Source organism: Bos indicus, chromosome 4 (assembly GCF_029378745.1).
Source record: "Bos indicus isolate NIAB-ARS_2022 breed Sahiwal x Tharparkar chromosome 4, NIAB-ARS_B.indTharparkar_mat_pri_1.0, whole genome shotgun sequence".
NCBI lineage: Eukaryota > Metazoa > Chordata > Mammalia > Artiodactyla > Bovidae > Bos > Bos indicus.
In genome coordinates, this window is record NC_091763.1 from 77,493,356 (window position 1) to 77,517,750 (window position 24,395).

Genomic DNA, 24,395 nt, shown 5'->3' on the forward strand with positions numbered 1-24,395 from the left:
GAATTCCAGATAGGAGACGGTTGCTGTGCTCCCAGCTCCATGGCTCTCCTGTGGGCCCCATCTGCTTGCAAACCCGTCCTCCAACCTCCCACCAATGCTGTGTGTCCCTGATATCCAGGTAATCAACTACCTTAGGTTTAAGTTGGCCATGACCACATGATACACTGAACTGCAGCTGACTCTGCCCGACTTCAGCACTTTTCAAGTGCTGAAGTCTTTCAAGCCTCAGTCCCCTTCAGGGTATATTATCCCACAGCCATGAGGATGGCCACCATCTTGGTCTTATGTCTACCATGTCTTGAGCCAGGTTTCTCATGCCCAAAGAATGGCTGAAAGCATCCTGGTTTTCAGAGTCCCCTACCTCATCTCCAAGATTTCCCTGTCCGGGTCCTCTACCTCCAGGCTTGCTGGCCCTGGTCCACTGCACCTTAACCTTTGCTTTGACTCTTCCTCCTGCTCATTCTGCTCCACTATGGCTCCCAAGCTGCCCTGCCCAGTGATGCGGCTCCGTCCTAAACACCCTGCCACAGGGCTTAGACATCAAACCAGCCTGCCTCCTACTGTGGCCTCTAAGTGACACTCCTGTCTTCCTGGGGAAGCTGAGGGCCACCCAGTCTGCCAGGTGTGTATCCGGTTCTGCTTCCACTTCATACGCATCACATAAAAAAAATGTTTCAAACAATGGTGATAACTTTTCTTCATTTCATGCTAATTTACAAACTTATCATTGGGCCTATGGAAGAAACAACTTTTAGAAATTCAAGAATCACTGTCAACAAATTCAATCTTTGTCTTAGGCCATATAGGAAACGGAAAGAAAGTGAAAGTGAAGTTGCTCAGTCGTGTCGGACTCTGCAACCGCATGGACTGTGGCCTACCAGACATCTCCATCCAGGGGATTTTCCAGGCAAGAGTACCGGAGTGGGTTGCCATTTCCTTCTCCATAAGGAAACTAAGAATGTTCGTATAGTGTTCAAATAGTTACTGATTTTGCTTGCTTGATTTCTAGTGTCTACTCACATCGCTGAGTCCTTTTGTACATCCAAGGACACCATCAACAGAGTAAAAGGCAACCCACGGAATGGAAGAAAACATTTGCAAATCACCTATTTAATAAGGAATTCACATCTGGAATATATAAAGAAATCCTAAAACTCAACAAAAACACAACTCAATTTAAAAAACAGAAGATACATGAATGAAAATTTCTTTTTTAAAAATTAATTTATTTTAATTGAAGAATAATTACAATATTGTGATGTTTTTTGCCATACATCGACATGAATCAGCCAACAAGCACATGAAAAAATGTGCAATGTCACTAATCAATAGGGAAATGCAAATCAAGACCACAAGGAGATACCATGTCACATCCGTTAGGATGGCTTGTTGTTGTTGTTATTCAGTCGCTCAGTAGTGTCCAGCTCTTTGTGACCCCATGAACTGCACCACATCAGGCTTCCCTGTCCTTTACCATCTCCCGGAACTTACTCAAACTCATGTCCATCGAGTCAGTGATGTCATCCAACCATCTTGTCCTCTGTCGTCCCCTTCTCCCCATGCCTTCAATCTTTCCCAGCATCACGGTCTTTTCTGATGAGTTAGTTCTTTTCATCAGGTGGCCAAAGTATTGGAGCTTCAGCTTCTGATCCAACTCTCATAACATGACTACTGGAAAAACCATAGCTTTGACTACATGGATCTTTGTCAGCAATAATGTCTCTGCTTATTAATACACTGTATACATTGGTCACAGCTTTTCTTCCAAGGAGAAAAAATCTGCTATCCAAAAAACCCAGAAAACAAGTGTTGGTAAGGATATAGAAAAACTGGAGAAATTGGAACTCTTGTGTATTCTTGGTATGATTGCAAAGTGGTAGAGCTGCTGTGGAAAATAGTATGATGGTTCCTCAGAAAACTAAACAGAGAATTACCATTTAATCCAGTTATTCTACTTCTGGACATATACCAAAAGGAATTGAAAGCAGGACGTCAAACAGATATTTGTATGCCCCTGTTCCTAGCAGCATTTCTCACAATAGCCAAAAGATGAAAACAACCCAAATCAATGTCCATCAAAGGATAAATAAACAAAATGTGTTATACACATGCTGCTGCTACTGCTAAGTCACTTCAGTCGTGTCCGACTCTGTGTGACCCATAGACGGCAGCCCACCAGGCTCCCCCGTCCCTGGGATTCTCCAGGCAAGAACACTGGAGTGGGTTGCCATTTCCTTCTCCAATGCATGAAAGTGAAAAGTGAAAGTGAAGTCGCTCAGTCGTGTCCGACTCTCAGCGACCCCAAGGACTGCAGCCTTCCAGGCTCCTCCATCTATGGGATTTTTCAGGCAAGAGTACTGGAGTGGGGTGCCACTGAAGTATTATTTGTCCATAAAAGGGATGAAATTCTGACAGGTTCTACAACATGATATACCATGAAGGTATTTTAATTGAAATAAGCCAGCTACAAAAAAGACAAATATTGTATAATTTCCACTTATATGAGGAATAGGCAAATTCACAAAGACAGAAAGTAGATTAGAGATTAACACGGGCTGGGGTTGAGGGAATGGAGAGTTATTGTTTAATGGATACAGAGATTCAGTTTGGGATCAAGAAAAACCTGGAGATGGACAGTGGTGATGGTTGCATATACTTAATGACATATACTTATGCCAATAAACTTGGATGGCATTATCAACTCAATGGACATGAGTTTGAGCAAACTCCAGGAGATAGTGAAGGACAGGGAGGCCTGGCGTGCTGCAGTCTATGGAGTTGCAGTCGGACATGACTAAGCGACAGAAAAACAAAAACATCAAATAAACTGTATGCTTCATAATGGCTAAAATGCTGTTTTATATTATGTTTCACCACAATTAAAAACATTTATAAAAATAAAAACACACTAATGAGCATCACAGAAAGCCCTGTCCCTATAACGTCATTCCACCCAGGCCTTGCTTTCAGTGGAAAAGAGACTTACTTTGAGAGGCCCAATCCCAAAGACACTGTTTCTGTTAAGCCTTTAAGGCGACTTCTGCTCTTTTACGTACCTACATACTCCATTAAAATTTTTTTTCATTTATTTGATTACACTGGGTCTTAGCTGTGGCACAATGGATCTTTGATCTTTGTTGTAGCATGCAGGATCTTTAGTCATTGTATGCAAAATCTTAGTTGTGGCATGTGGGTTCTAGTTACCAGACCAGGGAATGGAATCCGGGCCCCCTGCATTGGAGTGCAGAGTCTTAGCCGCTGGACAACCAGGGAAGTCCTTACATAATTTATTTAAGAACATGCTTGGTTTCACATTCAGAAAACTCAAAGTGGAGAAAACAAATAAGGGTTCCTTTGTTAAAGTGAAATAAGTTAGCAATTGCTGGTCCTAATCCAGTAGCTAAGTGGTATACGGGTTGGCATCTTTGGTAGGACACTGCCAGGAACTCTATTCATTACAGGAAGAAGGAGGAAAGGGAGTAGGCTGTGGTTCTCCTCCTCCTTTTTTTTTTTTTTTTTTACCCAAGAGAAATTTATTTTCTCATAGTTTTGGAAGCTAGAAGTCAGATCAGGATGCCAGCACACTTGGGTTCTATGAAGACTTCCCTGTTTGTAGAGAAAGTACTGTGTGCTCAGATGACCTCTTGATGTTCATGTGGTAAGGAGAGAGAAAGCTCTCTGATGTCTCTTCTTTTTTAAACTTTTATTTTGTATTGGGGCACAGCTGATTAACAATGTTGTGATTGGTTCAGATGAACAGCAAAGGGACTCAGCCAAACAAATATATATACCCAGTCTCCCCCCAAACTCCCCTCCCCTCCAGGCCTGTGCTTTTCCTTTTTATCACAAAACCAGATTTCTCAGAAGCCCAGCCTGCCTCCGCACGCAGCACACCCCCTGCCCTAACCATCCCTGCCAGACTTCCCCTATGTCTCTGCCAGGTCTGATCTCACCATCACCAATGACTGCCAGAGAGGCCTAAAAAGTCAACACTTTAGCCCGTCCATCCTTACAGACAGCCAGGGGAAGACAGTTGGGAAGTGCAAGCCACCCATGGAACTATACCCACTTGTCCATCCCCCCTTTCCCAGCCACCATCATGCCTACTGTGGCTGTTGTCTCAGGGTCTCTCCCAGACGCCCTTAGCTGCCCCAACTGTGTGCCTGACACAGGCCTGCCAGGAGCAGAGCTCAGTGGAGAGGCTACCCAGCTTCATGTCTGAGCAAGATAATCAGGCAGGTTGGTTCCAATTTTGGTCCTGGTTACCTGGCTGTGTGACCTTGTGCAACTGTGAATCTTTCTGTAAAATGGAAATCCTAGGACCTGACCTGCCTTACTCTTAAGACACTTAGTATATAATACGCACCCCAAAAGTGCTCATCTATTTATATTTATTTATATCTTATAAATATAAGAAAATTTGGGAGTCTCTACGTGCCAAGCACTGCGGTAAGTGAACGAGACTGTTTCCACACATCCTCTGAGGGCAAACTTATCCAGTTCAGTCTAATTGGATGTTTGACAAATGCCTAATTAAATGACAGGGGCAAAATGAAGTAACGGGTAATTAGATGGGAAGTTCAGCTGACCTGCACAAGAGGAGGGCCAGAACACATACATGTTAGGGCAAAGAGTCAGGCTGCCTCGGGGTGAATCCTGGTTATTACTCACATGGTGAATCCTGCCATGTGACCTGTGCCTCAGTTTCCGCATTTTCAAAGCGTTATTTGAGGATTAGTTGAATTAGTATGTGTCAAGAATTTAAAACAGTGTCAGGTCCACAGAAAGGGCTTTTATGTGTTATCTTTAACTATTACCTGCTGCTCCTCCTGCTGCTAAGTAGCTTCAGTCTTGTCCGACTCTGTGCGACCCCATAGACAGCAGCCCACCAGGCTCCCCCGGTCCCTGGGATTCTCCAGGCAAGAACACTGGAGTGGGTTGCCATTTCCTACTTTGTTCCAAAAACAAGACCGGTACTTGGGAAACAGATGCAGAGTGAACCAGAAAGGCCTGAGACTGAATCCCGGCTCTGGTTGAAGCCAATAGGAAGCTTCATGCGGAAGGGCCACTAGGGCTCGTTTAGGAATTCTGTGGATTGGTGGAGATGCGGAAAAGAGCCCCCATGAAGTGGAGGATGGCATGGGAAAGTCTTGGTGGGTAGGCAGGAGTGAGAAAGGTGAGGGGCAGTGAGGACAACAGAGACTGAGGAGTTTTGGGCGGAGGCTGGGAGGCCTGTTAACCCTGTGCGTAGGGCCTTAGACAGCCAGTTTCCCTAGTCCTGACCCTAACTCTAAGCCCTCTCCCGACTTCCAGTATCCCAGTGCCCCATCTACTCCTCGGGCCTGCGGCGGAGTAATCGCTGCAACCATTGGCCTCAGTCCGCCCACCCTGTTGTCAGCAGTGCCCACTGCAGAGGCGGGCACCCCAGAGGGGTCCTGTGGTGGCGCAAAGAGCGCCAGTTCTCGAGAACGCGAGGTGACTAGTCTGACGAAGGGCCGAGGTCTGTACGACAGTGCGCACAAGCATGCGCACGGGTCCCTAGCCACTGGCCCCCACCCCCTTCGTTGCCCAGCAACCTGTGGGGCGTAACCCTGCGCACGCGCAGGGCTAAGGGGCGGGGTACGTGTCTTGGCTTGCGCAGTGAACGTGCGGATTGGCAGGGGGCGGGGCGAGGCGGTGGGCGGGCCCCGCAGTGATTAGCATAATAAACCGCGCGGGACTAGCGAGATACAGCAAGGGTGGGGCGAGGTGCGCGGAGTGGCGGGAGGCGGTGCGCGGTGGCGGGCGGGTCCCGCGGTGAAAAGCATGGTGGAACGCTCGGTGATTGGTGGGATGCCTCTGTGGGCGGGGCAAGGCGCGCGGATTGGCGGGAGATGGCGCCCGGCAGGGGGCGGGGCCGTGGCGTGCGGAGAGGTGAGTAGGGTCTTGCTTCCCTGGACCTCGTGGAGATGGGGTGGGCTAGCTCTCTTGGTGTCCACGCGTGGCGGCGGGTTAAGCGGCATCTCGCGAGGGAAGTCTGAGCAGGGTCTTTGCTGTACCCCCAAGACGGCCCCAGGGTGCGTGCTGGGGCCGTGGTCTGGGGCTTCAGACCGAGCGGCTCCTTTGAGATTGCGGCCGGAGTGCAGATTGCGGCCGGAGTGCTGCCACTGCTCTGCACTTTGGGGCAGAAAGTTAATTCAGATACAGTTCCGGCCCAGTATCTGTTCGATAGGGACAGAATTCAAGCCACTTAGAGCTGTAAAAAAACGCGGTGGGGTTAGATACCGGTTTTAGTACCACATACTATTTAACCCATTACATGCGAACTGTTATCATCCCTGCACGCCTGTATAGACTGAGCTGCTCCACGTATTGATCTTAGGACCTGCTGTTGATTTGACGTTCTTGGCACATCTCACTCAGGCTCGGGGCTGCTTTTGAAAAGTGGGCTTAAATGCTGCTACCTCTGGTCTCCTAGAGCTCTAATTCTACTCAGAGGAGGCAGACAATAAGCTTAAAAGGTATTGTTTGTTGAAAGGTAAATGCTATGAAAAACAATAAACATTGGAGGAGCAGACATGCCAGGGGAGGGATGCAGGAGAAGGTTTGAGCACACCTGAAGGAGAGATGGCAGTGGACCATGCTTGTATGGGAGGGAGGAGAGCAGTTCTCCTGGTTGTGGGGGCGGGGTGGGCAGGAGGGCAGGACCAGTGGGGCCGATCTCTGAGGCCACTGTAGGAACCTGGGGTTTTATTCCATGAAACGGGGGCCGTTTGGAGGGTTTTGAGCAGAGGAGTGACTGATGTATGTTTTGTTATTTAATCATAAGCTTATTATTTTATGGTAGGCTTGTATAATAATAAGGCTGTCTTCACGCCCTGAAATGGGGCAGGTGCCAGGGAGCTGGATGGGGGCAGATGAGGAATCCCCTCATGTGGGGCGTGTGGAGCTTGAAGCCCTGATAGTCATCCAGGTAGATGTGTGGAACGGGCAGTGGACACTTGAGCCGGGTTTCGAGAGCTCTAGGTGGGAGAGGCATTCCCTAACTTGCTCCATCTCCCTTTTTGGATGCAGGTTCCTGGGTGAGACATGGGTAGCCAACACAGTAAGTTCCAGGTGCTGTTCTGGCCGTCTGCTGTGCATGTGGGCTGGGGTTGCAGGACTGCATTTGTGTTTTCACAGGGACCACCTCCTCCTTGGCTTGGACACATCAAGCAGGGCCATGTTTTCTGAGCAGGCTGCCCAGAGGGCCCACACTCTGCTGTCTCCGCCATCAGCCAGCAATGCCACTTTTGCCAGGGTGCCTGTGGTGACTTACACCAATTCCTCGCAGCCCTTCCGGCTGGGAGAGCGCAGCTTTAGCCGGCAGTATGCCCACATTTATGCCACCCGTCTCATCCAGATGAGGCCCTTCCTGGTGAGCAGGGCCCAGCAGCGCTGGGGTAAGTAATGAGGTTGGGGAAATGCTTCCAGGTTTGTTGGATATGTATTTCCTGCCCCTTGGGGTCGTCTCTCTTTCCTAATCAAGTGACCTGGACAGTGCAGACCTTCTTCTTTCTTCCTGGTTCTTCCTTGGTGATCTCTCCTGCTTTAAGTTATTCCAGGTGAAGCAGGACTCCCACCCTCCCCACCCTGCACCACATTCAACTTTCGGGTGATGCTGCATCACCCCGTTCTTAATATTTATGAGTGGCTTCTGGGACTTCCCTGCTGGTCCAGTGGTTAAGACTCCACGCTTCCAATGCAGGAGGCATGGAAGAGGAATTGGAATCGATCCCTGGTAGAGGAATTGCAATCCCACATGCCACGTGGTGAGCAAAAAAAACCAAAAAAGAGTGGCTTTCCATGTAGTTTTGAATTAATCTGTTGTGCCTTTAAACAGAAACTTTGTAGGTAAAATTGTGTCTTACTCATTTTTATTGCCTTCCCCCCACCCCCAACCGCCACCTGGCACCAGGCATGCTGGGTCTCAGCCCAGGTCGCACATTGGAAGCACTTGAAAAGCTTTGTAAAGCTCTGGCTCCCAGGTCCATTCTATCCCGTCAGGTCAGCTGGGTTGTGTGCATGTGTGCTAAGTGACTTTAGTTGTGTTTGACTTTGTGTGACCCTATGGACTGTAGCCCACCAGGTTCCTCTGTCCATGGGATTTTCCAGGCAAGAATACTGGAGTGCGTTGCCATTTCCCACTCCAGGGGATCTTCCTGACCCAGGGAACCCACATCTCCTGCATTGATAGGCAGATTCTTTACCACTGCACCACCTGGGAAGCTCTGGTTTTATTAATATTATAGGCAGCCAGGCGAATACGTGACCCAGTCTCCTAGCTACTGCTACTGCTAAGTCGCTTCAGTCGTATCCAACTCTGTGCGACCTCATAGACGGCAGCCCACCAGGCTCCCCCGTCCCTGGGATTCTCCTAGCTACATCATCATATTAAAGATGTTTTCCGTTTTCTTTACTTCAGGCAGAAGTATTATTCACCTTTTCTCCGCCACATAAGAAGGGTCTCCTTCCTCTGGCCTTTCTCTTGCTTTCCTTGACATCCTCAAAGACATTCTCCTCGAGCCAAGGTCAATGTCACCTTTTAACCTGCTGTGGTACCAGGTCTCTCTTCTCACAAAGCTGCCCAGTAACAGGAAACAGCTGTTTTATTCTGCTCACAGAGTAGGGCCAGGAATTCGGACAGGAGCCCATGATAAGTGGGGCCTTGACTGGATGAAGGACAGTGGGGCAGCATCCCTCACTCACCACGTGGCTTCTCCATGTGGCCGGGTTTCCTCCCCAGAGCTCAGCCTCTGGCAGAGTTCGTCTCTACTCACAAGTTTCCTGAACACCTCAAGCCCTTTCTTGCTGTCATCTCTCCCTGCATCTGGCATACTCCATCCCCAGGCTTCCTTCACGACCTCACTTTAAAAGTCCTGTGCCTTGAGAGGCTGCCTGGGCCAGGAGGGCCTTCTCGGCATCTACTGCCTTCGCTCCCGTCTGTTCGTGGCACTTGTCCCAGCAGTGGATCCCTCATCTCCTGCTGTTGCCTCTCCCTCTGCACCGGAAGCTCAGTGAGAGCAAGGATGGGCCTTCGGGTTCACTCTCTGTGCTGGAGCCTGGCCTGGTGCCCACAGGCTGGAATGGATGGATGTCCTCCTGTCAGCACAGGGGTGTGCAGTTCTGCCTGGTGCTCAGACGTGCATGTTGGATCTCAGCTGTGTAGCCTTGGACATGTTACTTAATCTCTCTGTGCCTCAGTTTCCTCAGCCAGGTAGTGTGTGATAATATCTCCAGTGATATGTTGTCGGGGGTAGAAGAGCTCCAGGCTCAGGGCTGGGCACAGCTCCCTGGGGCTGAGTGAAGGCTCAGTGGATATCACGGCTTTGAGATCTGTTGTTCCCGTTGGTGTCTGGCATTCTATCTAGAATGGCGGCATTGTGCCACCCTCCCTATCTTACTCTGAATTACTCTCCTTTGCTCCCCAGGGTGTAGATCTGTGGAATGTTATTGGTTCGGGTTAGGGCAAGAAGGGCTTGTTTTGGAGAACCCAGCTAATGAAAGGGCTGGTCCCAAGTCCACATCATCCCATAACCCTGTTAGCGTTTCCTCCAGGCTTAGGGTCTAAGTCCTAACAAACTCTCAGGCCTTTGGGGCCTTGGCTCCTCCCTCTTGCCCACCCAAGTGACCCCTGCATTCCATGGCTCTCCCACGCCTGTCTTGCTCCTCATCCCTGACGCTTCCTGTTTGTTCTCTCTGGGATTTCAGGAGCTCAGAGTGAACAGGGCTGTCTGACTTTACAAAGAACAGAACAGGGTGGATGGGTATATGAAGTTTGAATTTAGGGTATCTCTTTTCAGAAGACAAGGCACTTGTGGGGTCGATAAAATAGACTTGCAAAGGAAATTATAGTGTTGTCCAAGCAGGGCTGTGTTGAGACTTGGCATACCTCTTTCTAAAAATCAGTGTTATACTTTAGGTATAAGTGAGGGAACTCTGCATTAGCGTCCCATGGCTGCTGTCATAAACAACAAGGCCAAAACTGAGTGCCTTCAAACAGCAGAAATGTATTCCCTTCCAGCTCTGGAGGCCAGGGGTCCGAAATCCAGGTGTCGGCAGCACCACGCTCCCTCTGATCCTTCTTTGGCCCTTCTAGCCTCTGGTGACTGACCCCGCACTGCTGGCCTGTGGCCGCATCCCTCTGGTCTCTGCCCCTGCACCATCTTCACGTTGCCTTCTCTGCATGTCTGCCTCTCCTGCAAGGACACCCAGCATCCAGAGCCCCTCTGTCCTCCTGGGGCCGATCCTTTAGGTCCAGGGGGTCCTTGCATTTGATGTTCTCTCCCTCTTGGTGGAGAACAGGGCCCTAGGGCCACAGTGCTCAGTGAGGACTGGGCCAGTGCTTCATGGGGCAGAGGAGGGCCACCTGGTCTCTGAGCACATTCTCTTTGTGCTGAGCACATTCTCTCTGAGCACAGGCAGTGGAGTCCTAGTGAAGAAGCTGTGTGAACTGCAGCCCGGGGAGAAGTGCTGTGTGGTGGGGACCCTCTTCAAGGCCATGCCACTCCAGCCCTCCATCCTACGGGAGGTCAGCGAAGAGGTAAGGCCAGCTGGCTCACACACGTCATCCCCAGAACAATGTTCCCATCCCAGAGGGCACGATGGGGCTACCTGCCTTGGATCCAGAGAATCAGGGCTGGGCCTCTGCCATAGGGTTGCTGGCTGCAGGGCCATCTCACTGATCGAGCACCGGAGCCTTGCTGGGCCCTGGCCTCATGACCACTGCCATCTTTGAATTCCAGCACAACCTGCTCCCCCAGCCTCCTCGGAGCAAATACATCCACCCAGATGATGAACTGATCTTGGAAGATGAATTGCAGCGTATCAAACTGGAGGGCACCATTGATGTGTCAAAGCTGGTCACAGGTAGGGAGTAGAGAGGGGGTGGCCTGTGCATCTGGGTGCTGGCTCACACTTGCATTCCCGGAGCAATGAATTTGGGTTTAGGGAGAGAGTTAGACTATGGTAGCGTGTTGGGTGGTAGCCTCTCGGAGGCTCCTCCCAGACCTGATCCTGCTCCTCCCCAGGAACGGTCCTGGCTGTGCTGGGCTCTGCAGGAGATGATGGAAAGTTCCTGGTGGAGGACCACTGCTTTGCAGGGCTTGCCCCTCAGAAGCCTGCATGCCCCCTCGACACAGACAGGTGAGGAGCTGGGGCCCAGGGTCCAGGCAGTGGTCCAGGGGAGTCACAGTCGCTGCCTCTATCCCCCCTGCTTCCTTGTGATGGTGAGGAGCCTCACCAGTAGCTCCAAACAGCCCTCTTGGGACATCCCCTTACTTTCCCAGCACCCAAGAGGACCCCGACTTCTCTGGCAGGTTTGTGCTGCTGGTGTCTGGTCTGGGCCTGGGTGGAGGAGGGGGCGAGAGCCTGCTGGGCACCCAGCTGCTGGTGGACGTGGTGACAGGGCAGCTTGGGGATGAAGGGGAGCAGTGCAGTGCCGCCCACGTCTCCCGGGTCATCCTTGCCGGGAACCTCCTCAGCCACAACACGCAGAGCAGAGACTCCATCAACAAGGTATGGTGCCCACCTGCCTGCATTCAAGCCTCTCTTTCCCCACGGAGGGTTGGGTATGGGGTCTTGCAGATCTGATGACCCAGGAACCTCTGGTGCTTTGGGACCCAGCCTCGTTCTCAAACCTCCCTCCTGAGGGTAGTGTGGGGACAGAGGCCCAGAACTCTTACTGTCCCTCGATAAGTCAGGCTTTGCTCTGCTCTCAGCCTCCTGGCAGGGGCTCTGGGTGTCCCTTTGATCTAAGTCTCCCTTGAGACCTGACAGCCTGTGTATGTACTTCTACTCCCAGGCCAAGTACTTGACCAAGAAAACCCAGGCTGCCAGTGTGGAGGCTGTCAAGATGCTGGACGAAATCCTTCTGCAGCTGAGCGTGAGTGAGCTGGGTCAGGCCAGCGCCTGGGACCAGGAGTGTCTGGCGGTGCAGATGGGCACTGAAAGGTGGGCAGGGGGAGTGGACTCCAGCAGGGTGACTGTGGAGGGCACTGGGCCCCACAGGCTCCCCTGCCCCTGTGCCCTCCAGGCCTCCGTGCCCGTGGATGTGATGCCAGGCGAATTTGACCCAACAAACTACACGCTTCCCCAGCAGCCCCTGCACCCCTGCATGTTCCCTCTGGCCACTGCCTACTCCACGCTCCAGCTGGTCACCAACCCCTACCAGGCCACCATCGATGGAGTCAGGTAGCCCCACTCCAGCCTGATCCCTGGCCTTTTGCCTTGGTGACAGCAAGAGGGGAGGATGGGGCCCAGGGGTGCAAGAAAGCCCACCTGGGATTGGGCTCTTTTTCAAGCGGGGTTTGGGAACCTGCTATGAGGGCGCCGGGCCAGCTGTTGTGGGAGGAGCACAGATGATGGCCCCCCCAGGGTGGGGTCAGCCGAGCCTTGACTTGCAGATTCCTGGGGACGTCGGGACAGAACGTGAGTGACATCTTCCGATACAGCAGCATGGAGGATCACTTGGAGATCCTGGAGTGGACGCTGCAAGTCCGGCACATCAGCCCCACAGCCCCTGACACCCTAGGTAACGGGGCTTAGACATGTGAGGTGGGAGCAAAGGGTCGGGGAAGACCAAAGGGGCTCCACTGATGCTCAGAGGGTTCCCAGCATGGATTTGCACCCACCAGCCTTGCTATGACCTGTCTGAGGAAAAGCCCCAAAGCGTGACCTTTGTTTTGGGAGCTACTCTGGAGTCTTTATCTCTGTTTATGGCCAAGGCCCTACTTAGGGCTGAAGGCTGTGGGAGCATGTTGGGAGCTTGAGCCAGTCAAGAGTCCCGCACCCTGCCCCCTGCCCACCGAGAAGGACAGAGGCGGCAGCAGCACAACACACTGCCCTGCCTCTGGGGTCACAGGGCCAAGTCTGGAGGGATTTTTGTTGTGACGGCTGCAGGGTCTTATGTATGGGATGGTGCCCCATGTCCTACATGGGACAGCCCCATCCCAAACGTGCAGATGTCTCCTGTGTGAGGCTGAGAAGTCCCACTCTCAACTGTACTTCGTCCTCCTCCAGGTTGTTACCCTTTCTATAAAACCGACCCATTTATCTTTCCGGAGTGCCCTCACGTCTACTTTTGTGGCAACACCCCCAGCTTTGGCTCTAAAATCATCCAAGGTAAGTTCTGTCTTCTGCGGGCCCCAGGCCTGGGCTGTCATGAGGGACATGCTCTCCCAAGGCTCACAGAGAAGGCCTGTGTTGGGTGTCCAGGCCCCCGTGGGGTGGACAGGCCAGGCTCTGCAAGGGCTGAAATTGTCCTGCCAGAGCTTATCCTGGGCAGTGTGGCTCTAGCTTTGGACCTTTACAGTGTTCTTGGCCCTTTTCATTTCTGGCCTCAAGGAGCTTCTGTGGTCAGCGCTCCGTGGTGCTGATGGCAGGGGGTGGGGGAGGGCTCCTGTTTACCTCTTGTGACTTCCCTTTGAGATCGGGCTCACCCAGAACCTAAGATGGGCTCCCACCTGGCTTCTTTGCAGGCCCCGAAGACCAGACAGTGTTGTTGGTGGCTGTCCCAGACTTCAGCACCACCCAGACCGCCTGTCTCGTGAACCTGCGCAGCCTGGCCTGCCAGCCCATCAGCTTCTCAGGCTTCGGGGCAGAGGATGAAGACCTGGGAGGCCTGGGTCTGGGTCCCTGACTCACAAAGGCAGCCTTGTCCAGAGAAGCCCTGGCCATTCTTTCCCTGTGGCGTCAGCACTATGACAGCTTTGGCTCTGTAAATAAAGCCTAACTATTTACTGGTGCTGAGCTGGGCAGTCCCTGTGTGGGGCTGGGGCACTCCTGTGGAAGGAGCCTCCCTACTCCTCCCCTCTCCTGGCTGGTCAGGATGGCAAGTGGTCAGTGATACATCTGCCAGTGAGCTTGGTTTATTGGTGTGGCCTGGGCAAGTGGTTGAGAAGTCTGCCCTGGGGCTTGCTCGTCCAGCCCCATCCCAGTCCTGCAGCGGAGAAGCAGGTGACCCTGGCTCTTAGGTCTCCATCACATTCATGCCCCCTCCTGGCAGAACCCACACCGGGGGGCCTTCCCTGTGCTGATGGCCGCGGAGCGGGTCAGGGCAGTGTGACTACTGGTGCGAGCTCGTGCGTTGGCAGACCTGTTCTCAGAAGTCCCCAAAGTTCACTGTGTAGGTCTCAACTGTGGTGAAGGGGAAGTCTGGGCCCGTGACCATCTCTCCTTCCCCCTCCTCCCCTTCCTCCTCCTCAGGCCCCAGCTCTGTCCCAAACTCCGTCACCACCTCCGTGTAGGTCTCCGTCTCCGTCTCCGTCTCCGTTTCCGATTCCTCCCAATTGACTGTGGTCTCTGGTAGAAACTGCCAGGGCCCCAGTGTAGAACTTGGGGCTGGGGAGGGGGCAAGGTCGGCAGTGGGGAGCAGTGTTGGAGTGGGAGGGGGCGATGTGGGGGTCGTGGCTGGGCTCGTGGTGGCATTGAGGCGTCGGAGCCGCATCTGTTCGCGCATGCGCAGCCGATACTGCAGGCGGCGGCGTTGCATGCGCCTCTGCTGGGGGGTCATGGGGCGCGATGGGTCGATGCGTGGGATGGGCCGGTTCCCGTTCATGGCCATGATCTCACGGATGCGCTTCCAGTTGGAGCGAGCCAAGATGAAATTGCACTGAGTGGCTCCAATGTCATAATCCACGTTGCAGGTCTTCGAGCTTGGGGTGTAGCCCTCCGCGTGGGCCGTCACGCGGTACTCACCAGGGTTCAGGATACGCCAGTAATCGCCACCACTGGCTGCAGAGGGAGGATGGGTTTGGCTATCTAGGAGTGCCCCCTCCCTCCCAGGCCCCACCTCTGTCTGAGAAACCTGCAGCCCCTCCAGCCCTCCCTCTGGTCAGGATCCAGAGGAGCAGGGACTTCCTGGGCAGGGCAGGCCAGACTTGTTTTGCCAAGGGCATGCATAGGTTTGGTCCCCCATCTTGGGAAGTGGGGTATAGTTGTACACTTGTGTACCTGTCTTCACTCCGTGGTTAATGCCACTCACGGAGATGGTGGCATTGGCTATCGGGATGCCTTGCTCATCTGTCACAACCCCCTTGATGCCACGGTGAACCTGCAGGGAGGAGGCAAGGTGGTGTCTACATGGCCTCCCCCCAGGCTGTTTCCCTGTCCTGTCCAGGAGGTCCCCCAGCCCTTCACCAGCCTCTCCCCAAATGCTGCCCCACCCCTCCGCCAGTCCCCACGGTGGCCCCCACACCTGCTCCATGAAGGTGAGCAGAGCTTCTTTGTTGTTCTCCCACTCTCGGGGCAGCTCGCTCTCATGAGGGAACTTATCACAGCCCAGGAAGATGGAGAGCTCCAGGCAGTTGGTGTGCAGGTAGCTGAAGTCGTTGATAGCTGGGCGGGGCAGACACAGAGCCGCAGTCACCCCTGCCCATGCCAAATGCCCCACCACAGACCCTCCCAGGCCAACTCACTCCCAGAGCGGGGTTTCCACTTGGCCCCATTGACGATGCCCATGCCACCAGTGTAGTCCTGTGCTTGGCATCCTCCCCTGTAGGGCTCAGTCATGGTGAGGTGGGTAGAGGCGAAGGAGATGGCCAGCCAGCGGAAGATGGCGTGGTCTGGGGTCTCCTGGGCCTCAGATACCTCTTCTTCATCCTCTCCCCGGGCGGCTGCCATGGCCGCAGCCAGAAGCTGCTCCTGGCTGGGTGTGCGGGCCATATCATAGGGGTAGGACACAAGCCGCTCGCCACCGTTCAGGTTTGCCCCCAGCACGAAGGGGTTCTTCTCCATCCAGGCAATGATGGCCCGGACCTCCGTGGATACCTGGGGGTGGCCAGGGGAGAGGTCTGGTCCACAGCCTCCATCATCTGCCATGCAGACCCCTCAGCAGTACTCACATCCCCTTGGTCCCTCGGAGACCCTGCAGTCTCAGCACCTGGGCTCAGTCTCCCTCAACCCACCCCCAAGTCCCAAGCTCTACCGGGACTTGCCCCCAGGCCCTATTGGCCAGGCTGTGGCCTCACCGTGGCATCTGGAGAGAGGTAGCGTTCAGGGATGGGCAGGTTATTGTTGGGCACCCGGTAGGGGACCCATTTCCTCTCCTCAGCTCCCCAGAGCACCGAGTTGAGATCCGGGAAGTCCTCATAGATGTCAAAGCCCTCCTCCGTCCACAAACCCAGTGCCCAGTTCCCAAACTCTGAGCCCTGGGGAAGCCGGGAAAGAGGGGGTCAGCATCAGCAGCCCATTCCCAGCCCTGCCCCACCAGGCCCCACCCTGACCCCCTTCCCTCCACCCACCATCTGCGCTGCCACCTCGTAGCCGTCAGGGTTCAGCGAGGGCACTAGGTGGATGCGCGTGTCCTGCACCAGGCTGCGTACGCGTGGGTTCCCATCGCGGTATTCGCGGCACAGGTATTGCATGAGTAGGAGCAGCAGCTCTCGGCCCAGCACCTCATTGCCGTGGATACCAGCTGTGTAGCGGAACTCAGGCTCCCCTGTGAGGGTAGGAACCTCAGCAACCAGCCAGCCTCCTGAGGCCTGAGGCTCAGGGGATCTGAGGAAGGACCCAAACCGGCCTCACTCCCAGACTGGGAGTGGCTGAGGCTTGCAGGGCCCAGGAGGGGCTCCAAAGACACAGGTGAGAGGTGGTGAGCTGGCAACATCAACAGTGCAGGCTCAGCTGCAATACCGGGCCTTGCCTCTATCTGTTGGGCTTGGGGAGGACCAGGCTTCCAGGGGGTCCTGGGGGCTGCAGGGGCCCTCACCCAGCTCGTGATCCCCGGGATTGTCCGAGATCTCCATGGCATAGATCTTGAGCCCTCGCGAGCTCTTCCCCAGGCTGTATGTGCGGGTGATCGTGGGGCACTGCTCGTTCACCACCTTCATCAGCTGGGTGCCAGAAAAGACAGGGAGTTACACAGCCTGCCCCCTGCCCCCAACCCACCCCCAGTGACCATGCCTCTCCCACGGCCCTGTCTGTTCTGTGGGGAAGCACCTGTTAGCCCTGAGCCCAGTGCCTGGACAGGACCCCAGCCTCAGGACAAGCACCCCACCTGCCGCATGTCTTTGTAGTTGTGGTGCCGGAAGTCCAGGTCATCGGTGGTCACCACCTCGTTCTGCGCGTAGTAGCTGTGGACAGCTGCAGAGAAGGCAGGACCTTGAGCAGTCCACCTGCCAGCCCACCCCAGGTTGCTCCAGCCACCCGTCCGTGCCCCTGCCAGCCCCAGGCACTCACGGGACACGGGGCACCCCAGCACCTCCAGGCGCATGCACAGGCTGCCGTTCCAGGTGAGTGGGTAGATGCGGATGAAACGGGCCACTACCGGCTCCGGGAGCTCGCTCAGCACGGGCGTGTCCTTATCCACGTTCCCGTGGAAAGTCTGGGAAGAGGCAGGCCTAAGAGCAGCCCCCAACCCCGGCGGAGACCCACCTGTGGCCCAGACGAGGAGGGTAGAGCCAAGGGCTCAGGTGCCCACCATTTCCTCGTAGCCGTTGGTGTACATCACCCACGTCTGGCTGTCGTTGCTGAAGCCCACGAAGAAGGAGGTCACAAAGTCGTCACTGGGGGGCAGATGGTGGTCAGGGCAAGGCTGCTCTCCCCACCCCAGGCTAAGGCCCAGGCCTTCAAGCGGCCTGAGCCCTCTCTTCTGAGCCCAAGAACCCAGAGCTAGCACATGTGGGGCTAGCTGGGGGTCTAGAGAGGCTGCCATGCCTGCTGCATGGCTGTGGGTGGTTGCTTTGCTCATCTGGACTCAGGGAGCTGACAGGCCATAACCAAGGAGAGGGGGTTCAGACGGTTCTGAACGGGACTCAGAGCCACCCATCCCTACTGAGTGCCTGTGAGCCCAGCAGACGTACTGGATGCTGGAGTCGCGGCCCTGGGTGATGACGCCTGTGAACTTGGTGGTCCTTCTCGTGTCCACCTCTATCCACTGGGTCTGGGAGTCATCCTCAGCACACCACGCCCCATCGTAGTAGTCGTCCTCAGTGTCGCCAGCCTGTCAGGGACAGCAGGGAGGCTGAGCGTGCAGGGGGCCCCTACGCAGCGGGGAGAAGGGCCCAATCTGACACCCACCTGCATGTTGAGCCGGCCTCGCTGTGCACCCAGGCCGTGGCGCAGCATGGAGGAGGCCCGGATCTGGTTGTCCTCAATGCGGTGTGACTCCATCCCGATGGGGGGGCACTCTGGAGACACGGCACCCCAGGCTAGTGGCCCATTGGCTCCACCCCTCCATCGGTCCCTCCCTTCACCAAACCCAGAATGGAGGATCCCAGTACCCACTTCCCCTCACGTCAGGAGGTGCCAGTTAGGGCAGCTCCACCCCAGCCCATACTTCCCCTCCTTGGGCCTCAGGTTCCACCTCCGGGGAATGTGCTGAGGATGCCAGGTGCCAAGGGGCCATGAGGCCTACATGAAATCACAGGGACGGCCACCCCAGGGCCTGACCCGTCACAGGCATTGTCTGTATCAGGGCCATCTGCACACCTGCCTTGTGCCCTGAGCTCTGTCCCTGGGGTCAGGCCCAGGGCAGACACTCCAGGGTCTCTCCCTTTTGCACCACAGGACTTTAAGAGCAGGAGAGAGTCCTGGAGGCCTAGAGTGCCAGCAGGAAATCTGGGTTTGGGACTCGCATGTGGCCTTGGATGGGTCACTTCTCCCATCATGCTTACCCAGCTGCTATTGCCCCGCCCCACAGCCCTCATACCCACCCTACAGCCCCCACACATACCCACAGCCCCCACCACACCCCTGTCCCCATATCCATCCTGCAACCCCTCCAACCCCCGCTGTCCTTACACACCATAGCCTCTACACCCCTCACTCACTGATTTTCTCTACTGGAGCCCACTCCTCCTCCGACTCCTCACCCTTCCGGGGCCCTGGGGGGCAACAAAGGGAGGAGGCAGTGATAAGGGTCCCAGAGCATCTGGGAGTCTGGCTGGCCTCTCGCAAGGACCCATGCTGTGTAGGCTGAGCCCCCAGCCCCCAGAGACACACCTTTGGGGTCCTTGCCCTTCTCCACAGTCCATTTGTCATCTGTCTCCTCTTCCTTGGGGCTGCTGCCCTCCTTTTTGGGTTTCTCTGAAGGATGGAAGGTGGGAGGGTCCTGTTGGCTTAGCCCCGGAGTTCAGGAGGCAGGTGTTGTGGGGGTCAGGCCTGCACTGGGGGCTGGCCCAGGGGTGGGGACAGTCTGGGTCCACTCACTCAGCTCTTCCTTCTCTTCATCTGTTTCCAGGCCAGTGTCGGGCTTCTGGGGCTTGGGAGGCCGGAAGTAATAGTCCACTGTGGGGAGGGAGAGTCCTGATGAGAAGGCCTGAGGCTGGTCCCAGGACCCCACCCCAGCAGCTCCCAGCCAGGTTCACAGGAGCCCAGTGGGCAAGATGAGGAAGGGAATGGAGTCCAAAGGGACCGTGCAGGAGGGAGAGGAAGGCGGCAGCTTTGAAGGGAAGAAAGTCCCGAGGGGTGAGGGGTGGCTAGGACCGGCGGAGCTCAGGAGGGTCAGAGAGTGACACCCACGGAGCTGAGGAAGAATAGGCCAGAACAGAGGGCAACAGGGAAGAGCTAAGTTCAGGAGCCAGGAAGACCCAGCCTGATGGAAGAGATCAGATGAGGGCAGGCAGCTTGGAGGGGGTGGCGGGGACAGTGGGGTTGGTAAGGTCACTGCCACCAAGCTGGAGATACAGGTGGCTTGGCTTTGGGATGCAGCTGTGGCAGGCGGGGGGCCCTGGGCACTCACTGTCATCGTAGTTGGGGATCACGTAGCCGTCCTCATAGTCGGGGAGCAGCGGGGGTGGCAGGGGCTTCAGAGGTGGCGGCTCTGTGGAGGTGGGAGGCAGGGGTGGGCCAGAGCCCCCTCTCCTGGCACCCCCACCCCAAGTCTGCCCACATCCTACCGATCTTCTCCTCTGGGGCCTCAAAGCCCCGCCCAGGCGGCTCAGCCTTCTCCTCAGGGCGCTCAGGCCAGGGCCTCTCTGGCCTTCTCCTGCTGGGGGGTGGCCTGGGCTGCTTCTGGCGGCGGATGTATTCAACTAGGGCAGAGGGTGGGCTCTGAGCCGGGCCAAGGTCAGGGAAGGTGGGGCCTCCGAGTGGACTATCATAAACCCGGGCAAGGGGTCAGGATCTAGCTGGGGAGGCAGGGCAGGTGGGCCTCCCTGACGGTGGACCCTACTCACAGTCCTCGTAGTCTTCCCGCTCTATCTGGTCATTGTAGTCCAGCGTGGGCTGCTCCGTCTCCTCCTCCGGCTCTGGGGGAGAGTGCTTGTGGCCACCTCGTGGAAGATACTCCCTGATGCCCCCACCTAGCCCCACCCTGGAAACCCAGCAGGCCAAGGTGATTGGTCCCTTGAGGCCAGGTGGCTGGTGCCCACTCACCAGGCTGGTGCTCCACGTCGGTCTCTTCTCCTGGACCCCCCCAGGGATCTGGGAGGGGTCCACCTGCAACACAGACCCCAGGGGCGTGTGGATGGGAGGCCTACCCTGACCACTGGCTCCACAGCAAGGCTCCACAAGACCTGGGCCCTGCTGACACCCTCTGAACAGCTCACTCCCAGGGAGGCCTGGGCTGCTTGGGCCCTTAGCGCCCTGCTGGCACTTCTGGAGGGACAGAGAGCTGGATAGTTTTCTGGGGAATCCAGGCACCGCTGTCTGGGAGGATCTGCTGTCCCAGCAGGGGGGTACCCTGCAGGCTCACAGCCCAGTAACACACGGGCAGGTGGCTCTTGGGGGGCTCAAGGGTCAGAGCCCAGGACCGTGGAGAGCTAGCCCCACCCACGAGGCCACCAAACACTCCCTCCCCAGGGAAGGAGTGGTACTGTGGGAGCCTCAGCTGAATTGCTGTGTCCATGACAACAATGAGGCCCCAGCACCCATCTGGTCTGAGGGTCTGCAAGAGGCAGGGACTCAGGGACCCACCCTCACCACCACCCCTCTGCAGCCCAGAAGGTCAGAGCCGCTGAACCCCAGAAGAGCCCAGTACACACCTCCCTCCTGGGGTAGTTCCTCGTGGTCAGGGCTGAGGAGTGGGGGCAGTGGCCATTGCGGGCTTTCAGAGGGGGTTGGGATGGAGAGCTTCTTCCCAGCTAGAGGCCTCTTGGTGGCCTTGGGGGGCTTCTCCTTGGGCTTCTTGGTGGCCTTGGGGGGCTTCTCCTTGGGGGGCTTCTCCTTGGGGGGCTTCTCCTTGGGCTGCTTCTCCTTAGGCTTCTTGGTGGCTTTGGGTGGCTTTTCCTTGGGCTTCTTGGTGGCTTTGGGAGGTTTCTCCTTGGGTGGCTTCTCCTTGGGTTTTTTGGGAGGCCTAGAGGACCCCTCCGGGGGCTGCTTGGTCGCCTTGGGGCTTTTGTCCTTCTTCCCTTTCTTCCCTTTGTCTTTAGCTTTTCCCGGAGGCACTGTTCAAGATGCACATTCAGGTCAAATCAATGAAGAGCTCCCTCTATGCCCTAGGTATCCCACGCAAGGTGGGCAAAGGGGCTGTTGGTAGTTCTGTGTTTCCCAAATCAAGGAAACTGAGAGGTTAAGCCACTTGTGGTCATGGAAGAGCTGGGGTTGGAACCCAGGCTTTCTGTCTGCGAGACATGTTATCACCACCACACCTTGGCCTGGTTGGCTCAGCTTCTCAGGAGCAGGCCCTCATCCTCCCATCTGCCCAAGAAGCACCTCACAATCCACTCTTTCTCCACATGGCCCCTTGGCCAGTCAGGGCTCACTATTCTGTACTGGTCATGGAAAGAGCAGAGGGTGACTAAGCCACCAGGCCTGAAGGAGCACCCAGTCTGAAGGGGGAGGCAGTCTCATTCCTCTCACACAAAGTAAAGGGCATGGGCCTGGGGCCCCCCTGGAGCTAGAAAAGCTTCACAGAAAAGGGATACACATGCATGATCCCCCGTCCAGGACTAAGGAGCCTGGGGCAGGTTGGAAGCCATAACCACAGGGTATCCTAGGGCCATGCAGAGGCCAGAGGGACAGGCAAGTACTGCAGATGCCTGCCCATCTCAGAGTCTGGGGGAGGGAGGGAGCAAGGGCAGGGCCTGGGGTTGCCTGTAGGAATCTTCCAGGACCCTGAGCAAATGCCGCTGAAAATATAATGGAGTTGTGGGGGCCACGTGACTGAAATACAGGAAAATCTACAAAATGCAGACAGCCAGGAGAAATAGAGCTGCCCCAGCAGCAAGCAAGAGGCCGGGACAGCAATCCTGGAATGGAGAGGGGTGCTGAGACGGGTCCCAGAACCCATCCCCCGGGGTGGGGGAGGAGCCAGGAAAGATCTAGAGCAGGACAAAGGGGAGGGGCTGCTGACCTCAGGAATGATGGATGGTGCCTTGGAAGTCTCCTGGGAGAGAGATCAGCAAGACCCTTGCCCACCTTCCAGAAGGTCATGATAAACAGCTAAGATTTATTGACAACTGATTATATAAGAGGCACTAGGCTAAATGCTTTGGTGATGTATCACCTCATTTAATCCTCACAATAACCCTGGATCACTGCCCGCTGCTCCTGGAAGCCTTGAGGAGACAGGAGGTCTTCTGCAGCCCCTTCCCTGCCTCTGTACTCCCGGAGTAGGAGGCCAGGCAGCAGAGTGCTGGGGATCCTTCCCAGGGGAGGCTGGATGCTGGGTCTCTGGCAGTGGTGTGGCACAGACAGTGTGTGCCACAATCAGGCTGAGTGGCCCCATTGAGACAGCAGGGCCCATCACCTTCACACTACCCTGGGGAGGGGGCTGCCGAGTCCCCTGTTAGCTCGAGTCTAGTCCCTCCAGGGGTTTGCGGGCTGTGCAACAGGGACTGGGAGGACCCAATCCACTGGGTAGCGGACCTGCTGGATGTGTCCCCAACCTCAGAGGGCTACCAGCCAGCGCTGACCTCTGCCTGGCACACTGTCCCGCCAGACATCTGGGCTCTCTTGTGCCTTACGGATCCACTCCTCACGCTGGGCAGACTGGACATCGGCCAAACCCTACCGAGGCCCGCCATTCTCACCTGTGGTGCACGGCTGTCCGGGCGGCCCCCCATCACGCCAAGGGCCACCCCTACCCAAAGCTCTTACCCTCTTCGGCCACCCCCGGACGCGCCCCCGGCTTGCCCCCTGTCTGGGGTTTGCGGGCAGGAAGGGTGGGTTCAGGGGGCGGTGGGGCCTCCACGTCGTCCTCCCGGGGCTCGGACTCCAGCTCGGACAGGAAGCCCTCGAGGAACTCCTCGATCTCGTCGTCGGTCAGCACCGTCTGCGGGCGCCCCCCGGGGCACAGCGCTAGCAGCACCAGGAGGCAGCCGAGCAGGGGTGCCCCGAGCAGGGCCGCCATGGTCACAGCACACACTGGGAGGCAGGGGCGCTGGGGAGGGGGCTCCGGGGGAGAGGTGCGGGGAGGGGGGTCCTGGGAGGGGCGGGCAGGGGACTCCGGAGCGGCGGGGGGTAGGCGGGGGTTGTTAGGGGAGGGGTGGGGGGTGATCCGGGGAGGGGCGGGTGGGAGGATTAGGGGTGGGTAGGGGACTCCGGCTTGCGGCGCGGGGGTGCTCCGGGCCAGGCAGTGACTCAGGGGTCGGTGGGGGCTCAGGGATGGTCAGGGGGCTCCAAGGCGCTGGCGGCGGCTGGGAGCTCAGGTCCCGCGTGGCGCGCTCCCGCGCGGACCGCCTTCTCCAAAGCGCCAGTGGCGGCCGGGGCGGGGGCGCCGGGGCTTCCGGAGCCGGCTCCCCCCACCCGGGGGGAAGGAGGAGGAGGAGGAGGAGCCGGGCGTGGACGGAGGGGCTGCGGGGGGGCTGAGCAGTCCAGGCGCCGCGCGCGCTTGGCACTTCCCGAAGTGGGAACTGCGGGCGGTGTCCCGGACCTGGGCCCCGCGCCTAGGAAGGAAGGCCCAGGGGAAGGAGGGCTGGAGGGATTGTGAGGTCCTGAGGGTGCTAGTGGCAGGGCTCCGACGCCCCTGCCCAGCTCTGTCTGCAATACCACCCCCAAGCCAGATGGGAACTGGAGGCGGTGCCCCAGGGATGCCCCAGAGCCTGCTGGAGGTGAGCGGGAACCCTGAGAGCAGAGCTAAGCTATGGATTCTGGCCTCGGGGACCTTACCCCCTCTACAGACCCGCAGGAGAGTCCCAACCCATCCCTTCCTGTCTCTGGAGTCTTCAATCAGACATTCAGCTAACCCCCTAGGTCCATGAGAGCCCGTTCCTATGCTGGCCCTCAGGGAGACACCACACTTTGGGAATTCACTGTAGCCAGGGACAGGTGCAAAACTGCCCTGAGGACGGCTAACTGCTCTGTTGGAAGTAGGATCCCCCATTTAAGATTGCCTCTCCCTTCCGACGATACTGACATACAAGGACAAGTTTGGAGGGGAGTCAGAGATGGAGCAAGGAAGGAGGAGATGCCTTTCACATTTTATTAAATTGTATGCATCATTCATAGAAATGGGCTGTCAGGGGCATGGAGGGACTCAGCCCGGACACAGCAAT

General features: G+C 56.4%; 2 protein-coding genes across 5 annotated transcripts; one reads left to right on the forward strand and one right to left on the reverse strand.

Moving 5' to 3' along the window:
• Window positions 1-5,836: 5,836 nt before the first annotated feature.
• Window positions 5,837-13,762, forward strand: POLD2 (DNA polymerase delta 2, accessory subunit). Of its 4 annotated transcripts, none has more exons than XM_070788015.1 (11): window positions 5,837-5,913; window positions 7,162-7,421; window positions 10,440-10,561; window positions 10,764-10,887; window positions 11,049-11,163; window positions 11,307-11,535; window positions 11,822-11,902; window positions 12,053-12,210; window positions 12,423-12,550; window positions 13,039-13,140; window positions 13,497-13,762. In XM_070788015.1, exons 2-11 carry the CDS (start codon window positions 7,202-7,204, stop codon window positions 13,655-13,657), a joined length of 1,440 nt encoding a protein of 479 aa, XP_070644116.1. In that variant the 5' UTR covers window positions 5,837-5,913; window positions 7,162-7,201; the 3' UTR covers window positions 13,658-13,762. The 4 variants fall into 4 exon arrangements, with proteins under 4 accessions (XP_070644116.1, XP_019814511.1, XP_070644119.1 ...); XM_019958952.2 differs by having other exon boundaries at window positions 11,337-11,535; XM_070788018.1 differs by lacking the exon at window positions 5,837-5,913 and adding an exon at window positions 5,929-6,056.
• A 102-nt stretch (window positions 13,763-13,864) lies between these two features.
• On the reverse strand, window positions 13,865-23,322 carry AEBP1 (AE binding protein 1). Its single transcript, XM_019958951.2, has 21 exons — window positions 22,999-23,322; window positions 20,943-21,344; window positions 20,335-20,397; window positions 20,136-20,207; window positions 19,857-19,991; window positions 19,700-19,780; window positions 19,168-19,245; window positions 18,961-19,044; window positions 18,789-18,842; window positions 18,037-18,146; window positions 17,820-17,959; window positions 17,438-17,522; window positions 17,197-17,341; window positions 17,015-17,100; window positions 16,727-16,850; window positions 16,260-16,456; window positions 15,987-16,166; window positions 15,435-15,786; window positions 15,215-15,354; window positions 14,971-15,070; window positions 13,865-14,751 (listed from the first exon to the last, which is right to left on the reverse strand). Exons 1-21 carry the CDS (start codon window positions 23,249-23,251, stop codon window positions 14,120-14,122), a joined length of 3,513 nt encoding a protein of 1,170 aa, XP_019814510.2. The 5' UTR covers window positions 23,252-23,322; the 3' UTR covers window positions 13,865-14,119.
• Window positions 23,323-24,395: the final 1,073 nt, after the last annotated feature.

Bases quoted from the DNA above. Each gene is read 5' to 3' on its own strand.
- POLD2 (XM_070788015.1), top strand. From the start codon at position 7,202: ATGTTTTCTGAGCAGGCTGCCCAGAGGGCCCACACTCTGCTGTCTCCG. The intron at 11,536-11,821 runs GTATGGTGCCCA...TTCTACTCCCAG, and splicing joins GCAGAGACTCCATCAACAAG to GCCAAGTACTTGACCAAGAA. The intron at 11,903-12,052 runs GTGAGTGAGCTG...TGTGCCCTCCAG, and splicing joins AAATCCTTCTGCAGCTGAGC to GCCTCCGTGCCCGTGGATGT.
- AEBP1 (XM_019958951.2), bottom strand. From the start codon at position 23,251: ATGGCGGCCCTGCTCGGGGCACCCCTGCTCGGCTGCCTCCTGGTGCTG. The intron at 17,960-18,036 runs GTGGGTGTCAGA...TGTCCCTGACAG, and splicing joins GAGGCCGGCTCAACATGCAG to GCTGGCGACACTGAGGACGA. The intron at 15,787-15,986 runs GTGAGGCCACAG...GGCCACCCCCAG, and splicing joins ACCTCTCTCCAGATGCCACG to GTATCCACGGAGGTCCGGGC.